Genomic DNA, 15,503 nt, shown 5'->3' with positions numbered 1-15,503 from the left:
ATTATCACTTATTTACAAATTATTGATAAAATTGATAGTTGCCATTAGGAAATTATTAAAACCCACACAGAGTTCCAAAATATGTGCAGGTGCTAATTTGTACATCTAAAGAAGTTCTTAAATTGAAATTTAAAGCCTAGAAAATATTTGCAAGAATGTTACAGTTTATGACAACTATATAACATTGTTTATTTCATGTCCTTTCTGTACCTACCTTACTAGAATTTTGGAGACTAAATTTATGAAAATAAAAAAGGAAAGACAGGAAGCTGGGCTTTCTTCTCATGTTTATTACAGGTTTTACCAGGAGCCTGGGTCTCATTTATGTCACCATGGATTTATTTTACAAGTTTGGACTCACAAAAATGTGCCAGAATTTGAATGCCTTACACATGTTTTGAAAAGCGGCTATGTTATATGCAATGCACTGACCTTTTAGTATTCATTTTGATTGGTTAATGGTTACACCTTTATAGTTCAGTCAGATTGTAAACAAGGGAAAAAAGGGAATTTATAAAGGTCAGGGAAGTTTAGTGGCAAAATTTATGAAACCCTATACTTTTCCTATGAATAAAAATGATGAAAATTTATACATTTGCCTTCTAAACATATATTTAAGAAAGAGATTTTTAAAAATTAATTCAAAACATAAACTACCAGATAGTATTTTCTTAATTTTGTTTTAAATAAATCTTGTTTGTGTGTACCTTTTCCAAGAAAGCTTCTCTTCCTTCACTGAACATCTTTCAAATTATTATTTTTAAAAACAAATGGCATTGTCTTTGCATATAGTTACAATAACAATACTAGAAAATCCCCAAGGTTTAGGCTTTTGTTTTTATTAAGCATTGTTCCTCTAGTTCCTAGAACATAGTGTCTTAATAAATTGTATTTGCTTATCAAAATTGAAATCTTAAGGGAAAATATAAACAATATAACTAAGCATCCAAAGAATGATAGAAAGTATTCAATAAAGTCTTAGCAATTCTTAGGATGGTCTTCCAGAATTATCTGCCCTTCCATCTATTTCTCTTTATGGTGTAGAGTCATTCTTGAGCTTAACTAAGAAAAAGAGAAGAACTGAAAAGAGCTGGATATTACACCTGATGTGAGCAGTCAGGTCACATTGTTCAGGAGCAGCATTGCTAGAATATTTTTTGCTTAAAATTGCACAGGAATGGAGAGAAAGACTTTGCAAAAAGAAGAAAGAAAGAGTAGGCAGGGGTATGGTTGCTGCAGAAGCCCCGGTGACGAGGGGAAGAAAAGATTAGGTGTGGAAAAGCAATCAACACTCTTGAGAGTTGAGAATGGGGAACGTGGAAAATTGATTGGCTTTCCCGAATGGCTAAAAATCGTCAGCAGCGTGTCAATAATGTATAGATTCTGAAGAGTCTGGCTTAGGCAGACACGTAGAGGGTCTCTGCTGCGTGGGTGAAGCACGCTGGAGTCTGGTGGTGAGGAAGACGAACAAACTGTTACAGTTATATATAACTCTGTGGGTGTGGAGCAGGATACAGAGCTGCAGAGACCATTATTTTAATTTAATTTAATTCTAGAACTTTATTTAAGTATTTTTCTGAAGAAAAATAACACACTGGCAGAAAAGTGGTAATTATCTGGGATGACATCATAAGCAGTTTCTGATATAGCTCTCAGTGATCCCACCTCCAAGTGTTCATGCCTTTGAGTGATCCCCTCTTCTTGAGTGTAGGTTGGACCTCATGTCTTGTTTCTAATGAACAGAAGATAGCAAAAGTAATGGGATGTCGCTCCTGGGATTAGGTTACAAAGCGTTCAGGCTTGAATCTAGCCGGTCCTCTCCCTTTCTTGCTGGCACTTTCTCCTGCCCTCTTGCTTGCGATGATAAAGAGAGCTGCCATGTTGTACGATGCTTTATGGAGAGGCCTGTGTTGTGAGAAATCAAGGGATTCCTCAGTCCAACAAGTGTCAAGGAACGAAATCCTGCCAACTAGCACGTGAGCAGGATTGGAAATGAATCCTTGCCTGTCAGGCGTTGAGATGACTGCATTCAAACAGCTACCATCACACACACACACACACACACACATGCACACACGCACACACACACACACATCCCCCTCCTTTCCATTTCTATTGTCAGTACCCTACTGGCTTAGAGCTATAACTGACAATATAGAAGAGGAGTTAGTGTTGGTGCCCACATAGCTTTGAATTGGCACTCTCCTCCCTTTATGTTTCAGTGCCATTTTGGAGGGATAAATCTTCGTTCCATCCAGCCCTTAAGTATAGTGTTTTAATCAGCTGGTCTTTTTCTTTTTTTCCCTAAAGCTTACATTGTATCAGTGGCAGAGGGAATAGCGATATTGTTGGGAAAAGTTATTCTGATCAAAGGAGGGGGAAATTGCATCTTCTGGGAAAGCTTGTGTGAAGAACTATAAAAGGATATGACACTGAATACATGGAAAAGGAGGGACCACTTAGGACATGACAGCAGTATCAAAAGCAAGCCAGTTTGTGCCAAAAATAAACAGTTCTCATGCTGCCTCTGGCATATATATCAAAAGATATTAATACTTAAATTTTAAGTGAAAATATTAGCTTTTCTAGTATGAAATTGTTATATGGGGTAAAAAAAGCAATATATATATATGTTTTACACATATATATGTTTTATAATAAATAAATACATACATACATACATACATACATACATACATACATACATAAATAAGGCCAGGCTTTTTTGAAGTTTAAATTATCTACTAATACAACTAAACAAGGTTCTATGAAATGATGTTCAAGAACTAGAAGCATACATAATGGTGCTCAGGGTTCAGTAGGTCACAGATTAATATTCTTGAATCAGCAGAGCAGAACTAAGCACCCAAACACCAGACCTCAAAGTAGGTTTCAGCTATTTAAGGACACTTACCCGGTAGAGGGATGTGGGCAAAATGCCAGGTAGACGCTGGTAAAAACACCATATTGGATATTTAAAGTTTAAATGTATTTAAAGGTTTTACTGAACTGCAGAAGGTTTTCTGTATTGCCTAAAACTTATAATGAGAATGAATTATTTATATAGAAAGCTACTTTTGTAATTTTAAAGTGGGGAACAAAGACCCTCCCCGCCAAGCCTCTGCAGAATGTTCTCTTTGGCAAATGAATCAGGCCAGAAAGTTATTTGGGCCTATCTGAAGGTCCAGCAAAATTTTTACTCTATGATGGAATAAAACTGAATTTGGAGGTACTCAGGTTTTCATTTGTCCATGCCCCACCTGATGGATGCTTTACTACTGCAGGTGAAGGGATGTTCCTTGGATCAATCTTCTCTTCTCTAATATTTACCTTCTTTAAAAATGTATGGAATATTGACTCACTCAGTTCTACCCTCGTCTTCCTTATTTCCTCCGGGTCTTTTGATAGTAGATGCTGACATCCCCGTCTGTCATTCATTCCAGTATGGTTCTCAGGGTTGGTTTGTTTGTTGTTTCTCCCGCCTTCAACCTGAGATTTCCGGGCCAAAGTAAAGTACTTACTCACACCACAGAAAGAAGACGGTTCATGCTAGTATTCCTTTTTTTTTTTTTTTTTTTTTTTTTAGTATTCCTGATCATTTTTCCAGTGACGCCTAAGTCATTACAGAGCTCTCTCCAGGGACACAGACGGTTTATGTATCACACCTTTGAGTTACATTTTGCCAACTGACCTAAAAACAAGATACATTTGTCACATTCTGAGCTACTTCCTCAGACATATTGGTAGAAATCTACTACCTCTCCATGCAAGGCTCTGGGTATATTTCTATATGCCCAGTGTTCAACTCCTCAAGATGGAGAGTAGGTATGTCAATAATATATACCTGAATGGTCATTATAATAACAAGACATTTCTATTTTTATTTCTGTCAGAGTTCGGAGTCCCACTAGCAAGACCTCTCTCTTGAGCAGCCATCTTAAATCCTTTTGGGGCAAATTCCAGATTTGTTTTTAACTTGAGAAGCAATTTTGGGTACTTCATTGATTCCCAAGATGAGCATGTAAAAAACATAACATGACTTGGAAGTCTATATTTATTTTTGGAATATTCATTTCTGGAAAAATTTCATGATGTAAAATTTTTTGAATTTTAAGATGCTTTGGGGAAAAAGTTAAAAGACTATGTGACAACAAATAAAGTATTAAAAGGAAAGTGAATGTAAGTATGGCATATAGGTCAGACTAGGCCAAAAGAACTTTTGCAATAATTAAAAGGCAGATAAATTATAAAATTATAATTTTAAAGACAGCTGGGACAACAAAAAGAACCTAGAAGAGCTAAAATTTATAGACTGGAGAAACCTTCCAACATGGGCTGATGATTGCCAATATTTATTTCTCTGGATGCCTTTTGTGACTGTGGGTAGAGGCTGGGGACTGCTCTTGGCCCAGATGAATCTTAGGGTGTAAAGTAAGCAGTGGCATCCATGATTTATTTTCCATATAACATATCTGCTGTGTTATTGGGCTATACGTGAGGCTGAGGGATTATGACAGGGCATTCTAAAAGGCAGAATGAAATCCCTCCAGGATCTCACAGTGGTCAGGAGATAAAATTCTTGAAAGGGAAGGGTCTGCCACAAACGTGTGGCCAATCCCCGTTACCTTACCCCAGACATTTCTCAGATCTTGAGGCTGCAGTAGAGTAAGGCAGTAAAGAGCTAACCTCAATATTCCTGAAAGGTGGTTGTTGTTAACATGGTAATAAAATAAACGTAAACAGAATGAAAAATTGGAAATTTTAGCAAAGAATTTGTATATATATAAAAAATCAGGTAGCCTTTCTGGCGGTGACGACCTCCCCACGAGAACATGCCCCTCGCGAAGGATCTCCTGCACCCGTCCCCAGAAGAGGAGAAGAGGAAGCACAAGAAGTGCCTGGTGCAGAGCCCCAACTCCTACTTCATGGACGTGAAGTGCCCAGGATGCTACAAAATCACCACCGTCTTCAGCCACGCACAAATGGTAGTTCTGTGTGTCGGCTGCTCCACTGTCCTCTGCCAGCCCACAGGAGGAAAAGCAAGGCTTACAGAAGGATGTTCCTTCAGGCGGAAGCAGCACTAAAAGCACCCTGAATCAAGATGCGTGGGACACTATCCCAATAAACAGATTTTGGATAAAAAATAAAAATAAAAAAAAATCAGGTAGACATTTTAAAATGGAAAAGTCCAATAATTGAACTGAAATCACTGAATAGGTTTTTTGTTTGTTTGTTTGTTTGTTTGTTTGTTTTTAAAGAGAGAGAGTGTGTGTGCACCTGTATGCTCACGAGCGGGGGTGGGGGTGGAGGGAGAGAGGGAATCCCTGTGCCCAGCACAGAGCCCAGCATGGGGTTCAGTCCCACGACCCTGAGATCATGACCTGAGCCAAAGTCAAGAGTCGGATGCTTAACCAACTGAGCCACCCAGGCGCCCCTTAAATCACTAATGGGCTTAAATCAGAGTACATAAAATAAAACCCAAATAAGTGAACCTGACGAGAGATCCACAGAATTAATCTAAAGCACATAAATTAGATAAAGCAGAACAGAACGTAAGAGACATGGATCACAGTCAAGATGTCTAATATACCTGCAATTGGAGACCAGGAGAGACAGATGGGAGGGAGGAGGAAAGAAGACATCTCTGAAGAGCAATAGGTCAAGAATTTTGGAAAACTGATAAAGGAAATACATACTTTTAAGAAGCTCGACAAAACCTAAGCAACATAATACAAAGAAAACCATAACTAGGAAGATCATAATCAAACTCTTGAACCAAGACAAAATGAAATTCTTAAAAGCAAATAAAAGAGCAAAAATAAGACTTTCAACAGAACCTACAGTGGAATGGCGTCTTTAACATGTTGAGGGGAAAATTATGCCAATCTAAAACTCCGTAACCAGTGCAAATGTACATATAAATGAGACATAATAAAATATATTTCATCAAATAAATATTGAGTGAGTGCTTAACTAGCAGACCTGAACTACAAGAAATACTTGAGTTCTTCAGGCTAAGGAAAAATGATCCTGATAGGAGCATGAAACTGCAGGAAGCAATGAAGTTCACTGAAAACAAACCTTAAAATATTGGCACAAGATGAAAATTTGAGAATTGGAATGAGCTCTGTATCTGTTACAGAAACCGTATCTATAATTAACACATTTTGTGTGCGCGGGCGCGTGCGCACACACTCTTCAAGCACAGATGGGTTATCTGATAAATTCTTCTAAAAACTTAAGGAATGAATAAGATTAATCTTACACAAGCGCTTGCAGGAAATTCACACAAAAGAGAGAATACTTCCCAGTTTGCTGTGGGAAGCAAATATGGGCACCAGAATCTGACAAGGATATTAAAAGGAATTTATCAGGAATATTTACCAGGAACTAGACATGAGAAGGAGGGGTAAATATAAGAATTGTCTTCTGGAATTGATAATATATGTTGAAATGTGATAATAAGTGGGAGTGACTAGTTAACTTTTCTAAGGTTCTTACATTGTTGCAGAAGTGGTAAAGTATTGTTGAAAGTATAATAAGTCTAGAATAAATATTATACTATAAATATTACAATTATAATCTCTAGGATATTCGAAAAGGTATCACAGGAGGCTAACAAACAGTAAAATAAATGATTCATCTAAAAATGGCAAGAAAGGAGAGAAAAAAATAAAAATATTGTAGAAATGTAAAAATAAGTGTCATATCTAGAATTTATAAAGAGCTCTTAGGAATCCATTAGAAAATATAGATAATCTCTTTTTGCCTGGGTAAATGACTTGAAAAGTCACCTTATAGTAGAGAATGCAAAAAAATCAAAATCAGATAAAAATAAATCATTAAAACTACACTAAAATACTGTTACACCCCCACAAAATAACTAAAATTAAAATGACTAATACTGTCAAGTGTTGCATAAGGAATGGAATAACTGTCAGTCTCATGTATTGCTGGCAGGAATTTAAACCTGAACAACCATATTGAAAATCTGTGTTGGCAGTGTCTATTAAAGATCAATATTAATGTGCCCTATGTCTCAGCAATTCCACTCCTGGGTGTATACTCAAGGTCAATGAATGCTTAAGTCATTCAAAAAACATGTAAATATTCAATTGGCCCTATTTATCATAGCCCCAAATTTGCAAACAGATGAATGGTCTAATGCTAAATAAATCAGTTGCTGTATATTCATAAAATGGAATACCTATATTGTAATTTGCAGGGTTTGGTAAGTGCAACCTCAAAATATGGCACCACGGCATAGAGAATATTTTGAGCTGAAGAAATTTGAGGAAGGGCAGGCGCAGGAAGGATTTTCCTACTTCCTCTGAAGCAGGTCTCATGTGAGAGGTGCTCTCCCTATACCAGAGGTAAGGAGTAGCCTTATCTCCAAAGACTAGGGATACCGCCCAGGGAAATCTGAATGAACAAGCCTTGCTTTTTCCCCACTTAGCTCATATCCTCTTTTGTCCAATCCCATTTTCCCGTGATTTTCCACTCTTCATCAAACCTAGCATAACAATACCCAGATTTAACTGCTTCTTCCCAATGAAGGCTCCTGTGTCATGTAAAACTTAGATTAAATAAATTTGTATGCTTTTTCTCTTGTTAATCTGTCTTCTGTTACAGGGGTTGTAGTTGAGAACTTAAAAGGGTAGAAAGAAAATATATTTTTCCACCCCTACACAGCAATAAAGAATGAACTGTTCATATGCACAATAATATAATAAATGTTTAAAACATAATGTTGAATATAAAGTCATATATGAAAGGATATATACTGCATGATACTATTTTTATGAAATTCATTAATAGGCAAATGAATCTATGTAAGTAGGGGTCAGAATAGGAGTTGCCTTTTGATTATTGCTACAGGCTGAGATGATAGATTTCTGGGGATGCTTGTAATGTAATATGTTCTCATTTGAGTTGTATTTTTGTGTGCATACCTGTGCAAAAACTCACTGAACTGTATATTTAAGATCTGTATACTATTTTAGTAAATTATACAATAATATTAAGAAGGGGGAAAGAAGTAAAAAAATAAAGCTAGTTTCGTTGAACAGATACCCACCTGTATGATCTAACGATTCCACATTTAAGCATATACCCAACAGATAGGACTGCTTTTTTTTTTACACCAAAAGACATTTACAAGATTTACACAGCAACAGTATTTTTAAATCCAGACACTCCAAATAGTATGATTGTCCACCAACAGAATGGGAAATTAAGTTACGTTTCACTGGTAAGACAGAATAAAATGGAGTAATTAAGAAGAATGAATTTCTGCTACATCTGGAGTATCACAGACATGCTTACGTTCATATAAAGTTCCTCAGAAAAGTGAGTGGAGGAAGGTGGAGGTGGAGGAAGTGGAGGAAGGTGGAGGAAGTCAAAATTGTGTTACATTTGGGAGAAGAAAATGAGGCATAACAGAGGCTTCTGAAATGCTGGTAATGTTCTGTATCATGAGGATGGTGGTCACAGGGCTGAGTTCATGCCGAAGAATTCTTGAAGTTATACATTTATGATTTGGGCACTATTTAGCATGCGTCTTTGTATTAATTTGTAAGGGTTACTGTAATAAGATCCCACAAGTAGTGGCTTAACACAACAAATTTATCGTGTCACGGTTCTGGAGGCTAGAAGTCTGAAGTCTGAGTCAGCCAAGGGTGGGTTGCTCTGGGGGCTACAAATCTGTTCTGTGCTCTCTCCTAGCTCCTGCTCGTTGGTTGGCAATCTTTGTGGCATCTTTGGCTTGTAGGTGCATCATCCAATCTACACCTTCATGTGCATTCTCCTGCTATTTGTTCATATAGTCTTCACTCTGTTTGGCCCTTTGTTCAAATTTCCCCTTTTTATAAGGACACTAACCATATTGGATTAGGGCCCACCCTCATGATCTCATTCTAGCTTTATTACCTCTGTAAAGAAACTGTTTTCAAATGAGGTCATGTTCGGAGGTACTAGGATTTAGGACTTCAAAATATATTTTTGCAGAAACAAAATTTAACCCAGAAGAAACTTATACTTTACTTTTTAAAAATCCAAAAATTAAATCTATCAGAAAAAGGAATACAATTGAAATGAAGGTCAAGGAGGGTTGCAGTAAGCCTTGACAATATAATACCTGTTTCCAAACCAAATGTTAGAATGGCTTGAAACATGTTAGAATTGAAAATCTTAGAGCTGTAAGACACATTTGGAAACTGTTTCAGCCTCCTCCTTTTTTTCAGCGAAAACATTTAGGCTCAGCAAGATTAAAGAGTTTGTTTAAGGCACACATTTAAATCGTTAACAGGAGAATTTAGCCTAGAATCCCAGTCAAATACCCGCCTACCTTCTCCCCAAGACAACCACAACCTTAAATTTTACTAATTTTCTCAAATTGTTTCTAGAATATTTGCAAAATCACATTTCCTTAATGCTCACTGGACATATCTTTGTCCGTATTTTTATGGTTTATGTAAAGAAAGCTAGATTAAGGGAATTTCACTGCAAAGGTGAAAACCAGAATGACATTTGTGAGGCTATAACTCTTGTTACCATCTGGCATACACAAGGGTGTCATACTAAATGAGATCAGAATGAGCTCCTTGGAAGTAAACCTTTAATAGACGGGGGAACTTCAGGGGAATCTTTCCTAGAATGTTTTAATAGAGCATTTGAGGATGAAATTTGCACAGCTGGCCAGTGAAGGCAATCGAGATTAGTTGCCAAAACCAGATTTTAAATGAATTTGCCATCCGTCACAGTTCTTTCAAAAAGACAATGGAAATTTTGACGAATTAACAAATAAAAATCTTTTCTGATCTGGAGCCCTGACACTTGCCCATGTATCCCGATTAACGTTTTCCTTCCTCCTTCCCTCCTTCCCTCTTTGCCTTCCTTCCTTTTATTTTTTTTTACTTTTGCTGTTTCTCATCACATCAGTCTTCTACAGATCAATCATTAAAGACAGTGACCATGACACATATCAGCTGAATGGCATAAATCTTACAGTCCTGTTAGAAATATACTAAGATAATAAAATGAAACAGCAAGGGAAAATCTAAACAAATGGAAGATGCTAATTCCCATACTCCATGTAGAAAGGACATGGTCTTTCTGTCAGCAGAGATAACTGAGTTGATGGCACCGCCAATCATTTTCTTTATGACTGAGCCGAGAAAAAAAGCAAAATTTCGCAGACAAATTGAGGAAAAACAAACACTCAGGAACACATGCAAAATTAATAGTATATCGTTAACTAGCAAATGCATGTAAAGTTAAAACTGCCTTCATAATCTGGGTCCTGCTTCCCTTCTAGAGAGTGTGGTCAATAGAAACCTGATTCACCAGCTGATGATCAGTTACCTAGAATTCCTCTTCAATCCATCCATTCATGTTTTGGAATACCTTCCCTTGTTTGCTCAGGGGGAGCAGATGTTCAGTTTTGTTCTTTGACTTTGGAAATTTGGTTGTTGTGCTCTATAGTGTCATGGAAGCTGGTACAGGATAACGAGGCAAATGGCTAGGCATGTTCTGAGCAGTAAGTGACTAATACCTTTACTTGCCGTGACACCCGAACCAGGAAGAGGCCGTCTGGGCCCAAGTGACTGGGCATTTAGGGCAAATATGCATGATAGTCTATATCGCCTGGGTGGGAATTTAAATATTTTTTCACCCGTATGAAAACCTAGTTACAGAGATAAAGGCTTTCAGCATGTTAACAAATTACTTCCCAATGAGAAAACACATCATGAATAATGCAAATTTACTCTTCACCCAAGAAACATGAAATAATGAGATTATTTAATATCTGATTCTACTGGTTTAGGATGTCCTTTAATTTTAATCATAGACTCACCTGGAACAGCTAGAAATCTGGATAGTTTCTGTCCTATAATATGGGTGAGTGACAATATGGAGTGTAATTTGTGTATCTCTGTAGGTGACTATGTAATAATGACTTAGAAAATTAACAAATTAGCTGGGAAGTAAGATAGTGACATCAAGAAAATAATTCTCACCTTTTTCAGGGGTGGGGGTGGGGGGAGTATAAAGGATATGACTCATGAAATGTCTGACTTCAAGAAACTTGCATTACACATCTACTTAGTTCATTGAATATCTCATATGTTTTCAGTTGACTTACAGGCTCCATTCTCCTCCCCTTCTCCCATTCTCCTGCTACAGGGTCATTACACACTGCTTGTCACAAAGTGTCCTTGTTTCTTCCCTACTGCAGTCATGATCTGTATCTGTCCTGCTAACTCAGCATGGATGTTTTGGTAGAAGGCTCCGATGTTCTTATGGAATATTCCAACATTAACTCAGAGGTTGTCTTGTAAGAAAGGTTTTTTGCTTTTTCACCAATTCTTTCCAGGTCCTTAGAGTGTTTTCACACAAATGTTTCACAAAAGCCATTTGAGAATTGGTGACATTTGATGTGCACACGTCCTGTTTTGGGAAAAAAAAAAAAGTGTCTCCCAATTTTTCTGAGTTCTTTTTGAGGTTGTGTTTATATCCCTACTTCCATTTTATTCCTGCACTTACTCATTAGTTTTTAGTTTAAACCATCCTGTGAGGTCAAACGTAGAGTTTGGAGTGGAACACACATTAATTATAAACGTATCTGGTCACTTTTGGTACAACAGCTCAGAAGATGGAACCAGCCATATTCTGAGTTGGAAGGTAAGCTCAGGCACAGTGGAAAGGAGACATACAGAATTTTCTTATAGAAACAAGGAAAAAAATGATTTTTTTGCAGCATTAGAGGCCAGGTAGTGAATGTAGTAGGCCTTTTCTAAGTTCAATATTCTATTTACAAAATCACAAGACTTTTATAAATTGCCAGACTGCCTTGCATAAACTAAATGCCAACAGAACAGTGACCTTTCAAATTACTGGTGCAACAGAAGCTGAGATCAGAAAGCTCAAACTTAAAGCAAACACTGACAAGAAACCCTACAGAAATGACTTCTGTGTCTGGTCAACGTAACATAACATGACATACTGTAAAATGTGTTTGGATTTTTGGGTAGAATAGTCTGTTATGGTTTCAGTGCTTTTGAAAATAGGAATCTGGAGATTTGTGGTTATGTTATCTGAACCTAAAATATTTTTTTTAAATGTGAAAGAGAAAGAGTGGGAAAGTTTGGTATAAACAGATTTGTAAAATATGATTATAATAGTGTTACTAAGGGAGGTAAAGAAAGGATGGAACAGGTGGGGGTCTAGAGAGGAGCGGAGTTGGAAGTTTGGGGCAAGGGAAGTTAAGTTGCAAAAACAGATGAGAGTGCATTATATAAGGAGGGTTTTTTTTTTAAATTCTCATTTGAAATATGCAACAGAGATAACTTTAAAAATACATCATGAGGAATTTTGAATCAGAGTTCCAATTTTAAAATGTTATGAGCTTCCGTTGTTTTCCTATTTCCCATACGTTTCTCTGTAAGTTTCACTTAAACTGCATGGGAAGTGTAGATACCAACTGCTTTATAACAAAATTAAATTCATATATATGTATGTATTTGCATGTATATATTCAAAGGGATTTTTTTCAATCTATACTTACAATGTATCTTTAGAGAGGTCTTATTAATGATGAATTGGAAGTATAATTGTATACTTTTTTTCCTGTACCTTCAGTACTCTGGTTTGAAATTTTTCTGTCAACATTTAATTTTCACCTGTATATTCTCATCAATAGAATACGATCACAAAACAGCAGATTTTACTCTGTCTACATTTGAATAGATGCCTAGAGGCATGTATCTGATGACTAATAATTTCTAAATACATATGTACTTCTTGTATATCTGTGTAAATGGTTGTAAGGGGATGAAGAAATATTTTAGAGATGCATCACTGTGTATAGGATTTTGAGGCACATTCCATTGCTGTCACGTTTGGCAATTTTTGATGAATACGTTTCTCTTTCATAGCAAATATGTATGTGAACCATCTATAGCCAGATTTTATTGTAAGTGTTTGAAAGGATATTGCAGCTATGGGATATTGCCAGACCGTTAGTAAAAAGCAAATTGAGTCTATTGAGAGATTAATTCACCAGCTGAAAGAAATACATTTGCCTTAGAGTCATCAGATATTCTACCCACCGAACTCATCCTCCAAGATAGCATACCTAATGAGCTTCCTAAACCGATTAAACATAAGCAGGAAGCATGAGTCATCAGAACTATTTTTGGCTAATCAGCTGACTGCACAAATGCATGCCATTAAGGAAAGGGGAACACCCTAAAAGTTGTAGGTTTTTTCACTGTCCTGACTGCACTTCTCAATTTTACGGATGCAGCGTCTTGCACAGGACACTGCAAATGAATGGAGTGCCTTATGCTATATAAAGTGCTTTCCCTTGCATTCAGTAAAATAAAATGTTTTAATGGGCTTAAGTGATTTGCTTAAAGGCACACAATTAATGTATGTCTGGGGCTCAAAATCGTGCCCTTTCCCCCGTTGTAATTGTTCTATGAATATGTATGTATTGATCGACTTTCTACCTTTCATGACTAGAGAATAGGTTCAAGGGTTCGGAATGCTGCCATCTTGACAATTGGGCAGACTCAGATAGCGCCAAGACAGGGTGAGGATGAAGGGAAACATTTTTATCCCCGCATGGGTTCCCTTTTTCAAAGACAGAATCGGGGTACTGGTATCAGTTCCTACTGGTTATGATGATAGTAATGATCCAAATAACTAACCATTACTGAGCACTCATAATATGCTAGTGCTTTATTAAGCCCAAATAATAGTCTCAAAGCCTTCCAAATAGACCTTCTTCTCTTAAAGTTACAGAGAATGTAGACCCAGAGAAGTAATGTTAAATTTTTTGACGTTGTAAATTTTGAAAAATGCTTATAGTATGTTCTATATTTTATGAGTCTATGGAATAACTATCCATGTATGTGATGAAATGAAGAGAGGTTTGATACAGTATGTGGCATGAGTATATCTACTGAAATATGACTGATTTTCATATGTCATTTATAAAAATTGGCTTCATTATCATTCTGTAGGGTCATTTTATTTGTGTATGTTACTTTAAATGTGCACATGTGGAAATTGTTTTGTTTTACTTAAAGACATGTGGGTAAGGCTCCTCTTTGTAAAGAGCTGATTCCCTGGGAAAGAACAGGGGATGATTTCATTGCCTAGTGACCCAAATAATAAAGTTAAAGTTTCCTGCCTACTCTAGAAAAAAAATGAATATTTTATATATATAAGTCTTTGACACTAGATTCCTTTTCCTAGATATTCATTTAAAAATGTAATTGAAATACCCTTTTTTTAAAAATCTAGTTTATCTATGGCAAACACAAATATTTTGGGGAAATATTTCTTGGCATTATCCTTCAATATTAATTTTTTGTTTAAACAACTTTTAGATGCTTCCAGGAGCCCAGGAATGAGATTAACTTCTTTTTAAGATTAAAAAGAAAAATAAGTTAGCAAGATCACAAAACTAAACCTTTAATCTGTTTTTCTTTTCCTGATTTTCACATTATTTCCTTTATATTAATTTTACCTTATTGCATATTCATGAAGGCCGACTTTGAAATAAGAAATATACACTGAGTACTTTTTAAGAACTAAGACTACGTCTTCTCCTGTGATGTGAATTATATCCTTCAAAATACATATGTGTTTGCATGTGTTCAGTTAATGTCATTGAATAAATAAGTGAATTCATCTACCAGTCAATAAGCATGAATCCAAAAGCTCTTCTAGAATATCATGGCCTCTGAAGATTAGAGTAAAAGTGAAAGCACTTTACTAAATTAGATATAAAGGACATGGAAGACAGAGTAAATTTAATAAATTATTTTCAAATTTCAAGTGAAGTCAAGCTTACTTATTTGGGATCTATAATGTGGAAATCCCTCCAGTCATGATTGGGAGTATAAAAATGGTGAAATCGTGGTCTCATCTTTGAGAGACTTACCATCAACCAGGAAGGCATGGCATATGCTCAGAAAACTTAATTAAGTGCCTATGAATGGGACACATAGATGTAAAAGATCCAAGAAATACATATGGAGTGGGACAAGAGTTATTTGAGTTTGAACTTGAGGTTTAAGTATAATATGATGAGTTGAAATAGAGGAAAGGGGAGATTCTATGTGGAAGAAAAACAGGAGCTGGAAATGAGAAGAGTATAAAACAAGCACAAACAAAATTATAGACCTATAAATTCACGCAATTTCCGTGTGAAAAGCAAACTGACTGCTCTGGGGCAGAATCCAGGTGCTGGGGGACTGTGTTTAGACATAATTAACAAAAACAAAAACATAAATTTGACTGCAGCAAAAATTTGAACTTTATTTTCTAGGCCCCATTTCCAAATGCATGTCAATGGGTGTTGAGTGAGGGGAAGGGGTAATTTGCTTATGTAACTTTGGAAAATGAAGTGACGCTCCACTGTTCAACAAGATTGCTTACTGTGAGGATTCTCAGGAGCCTTCAGTTTGTGGACATTAGGAAGGGGGACCATT

General features: G+C 36.4%; 2 protein-coding genes across 6 annotated transcripts in view; both read left to right on the top strand.

Moving 5' to 3' along the window:
• Window positions 1-15,503, top strand: part of GPC5 (glypican 5) — a 1,342,862-nt gene that overhangs the window by 622,004 nt on the left and 705,355 nt on the right. The gene's annotated exons all lie outside the window — the stretch shown is intronic.
• Window positions 4,833-5,084, top strand: LOC113919875 (40S ribosomal protein S27-like). Its single transcript, XM_027589726.2, has one exon. It carries the CDS (start codon window positions 4,833-4,835, stop codon window positions 5,082-5,084), a length of 252 nt encoding a protein of 83 aa, XP_027445527.1.

The sequence above is a fragment of the Zalophus californianus genome, chromosome 3 (assembly GCF_009762305.2).
Source record: "Zalophus californianus isolate mZalCal1 chromosome 3, mZalCal1.pri.v2, whole genome shotgun sequence".
Taxonomy (NCBI): Eukaryota; Metazoa; Chordata; class Mammalia; order Carnivora; family Otariidae; genus Zalophus; species Zalophus californianus.
Note: the sequence above shows the minus strand (reverse complement) of the source record. Positions and strands in the feature narration are given on the sequence as shown.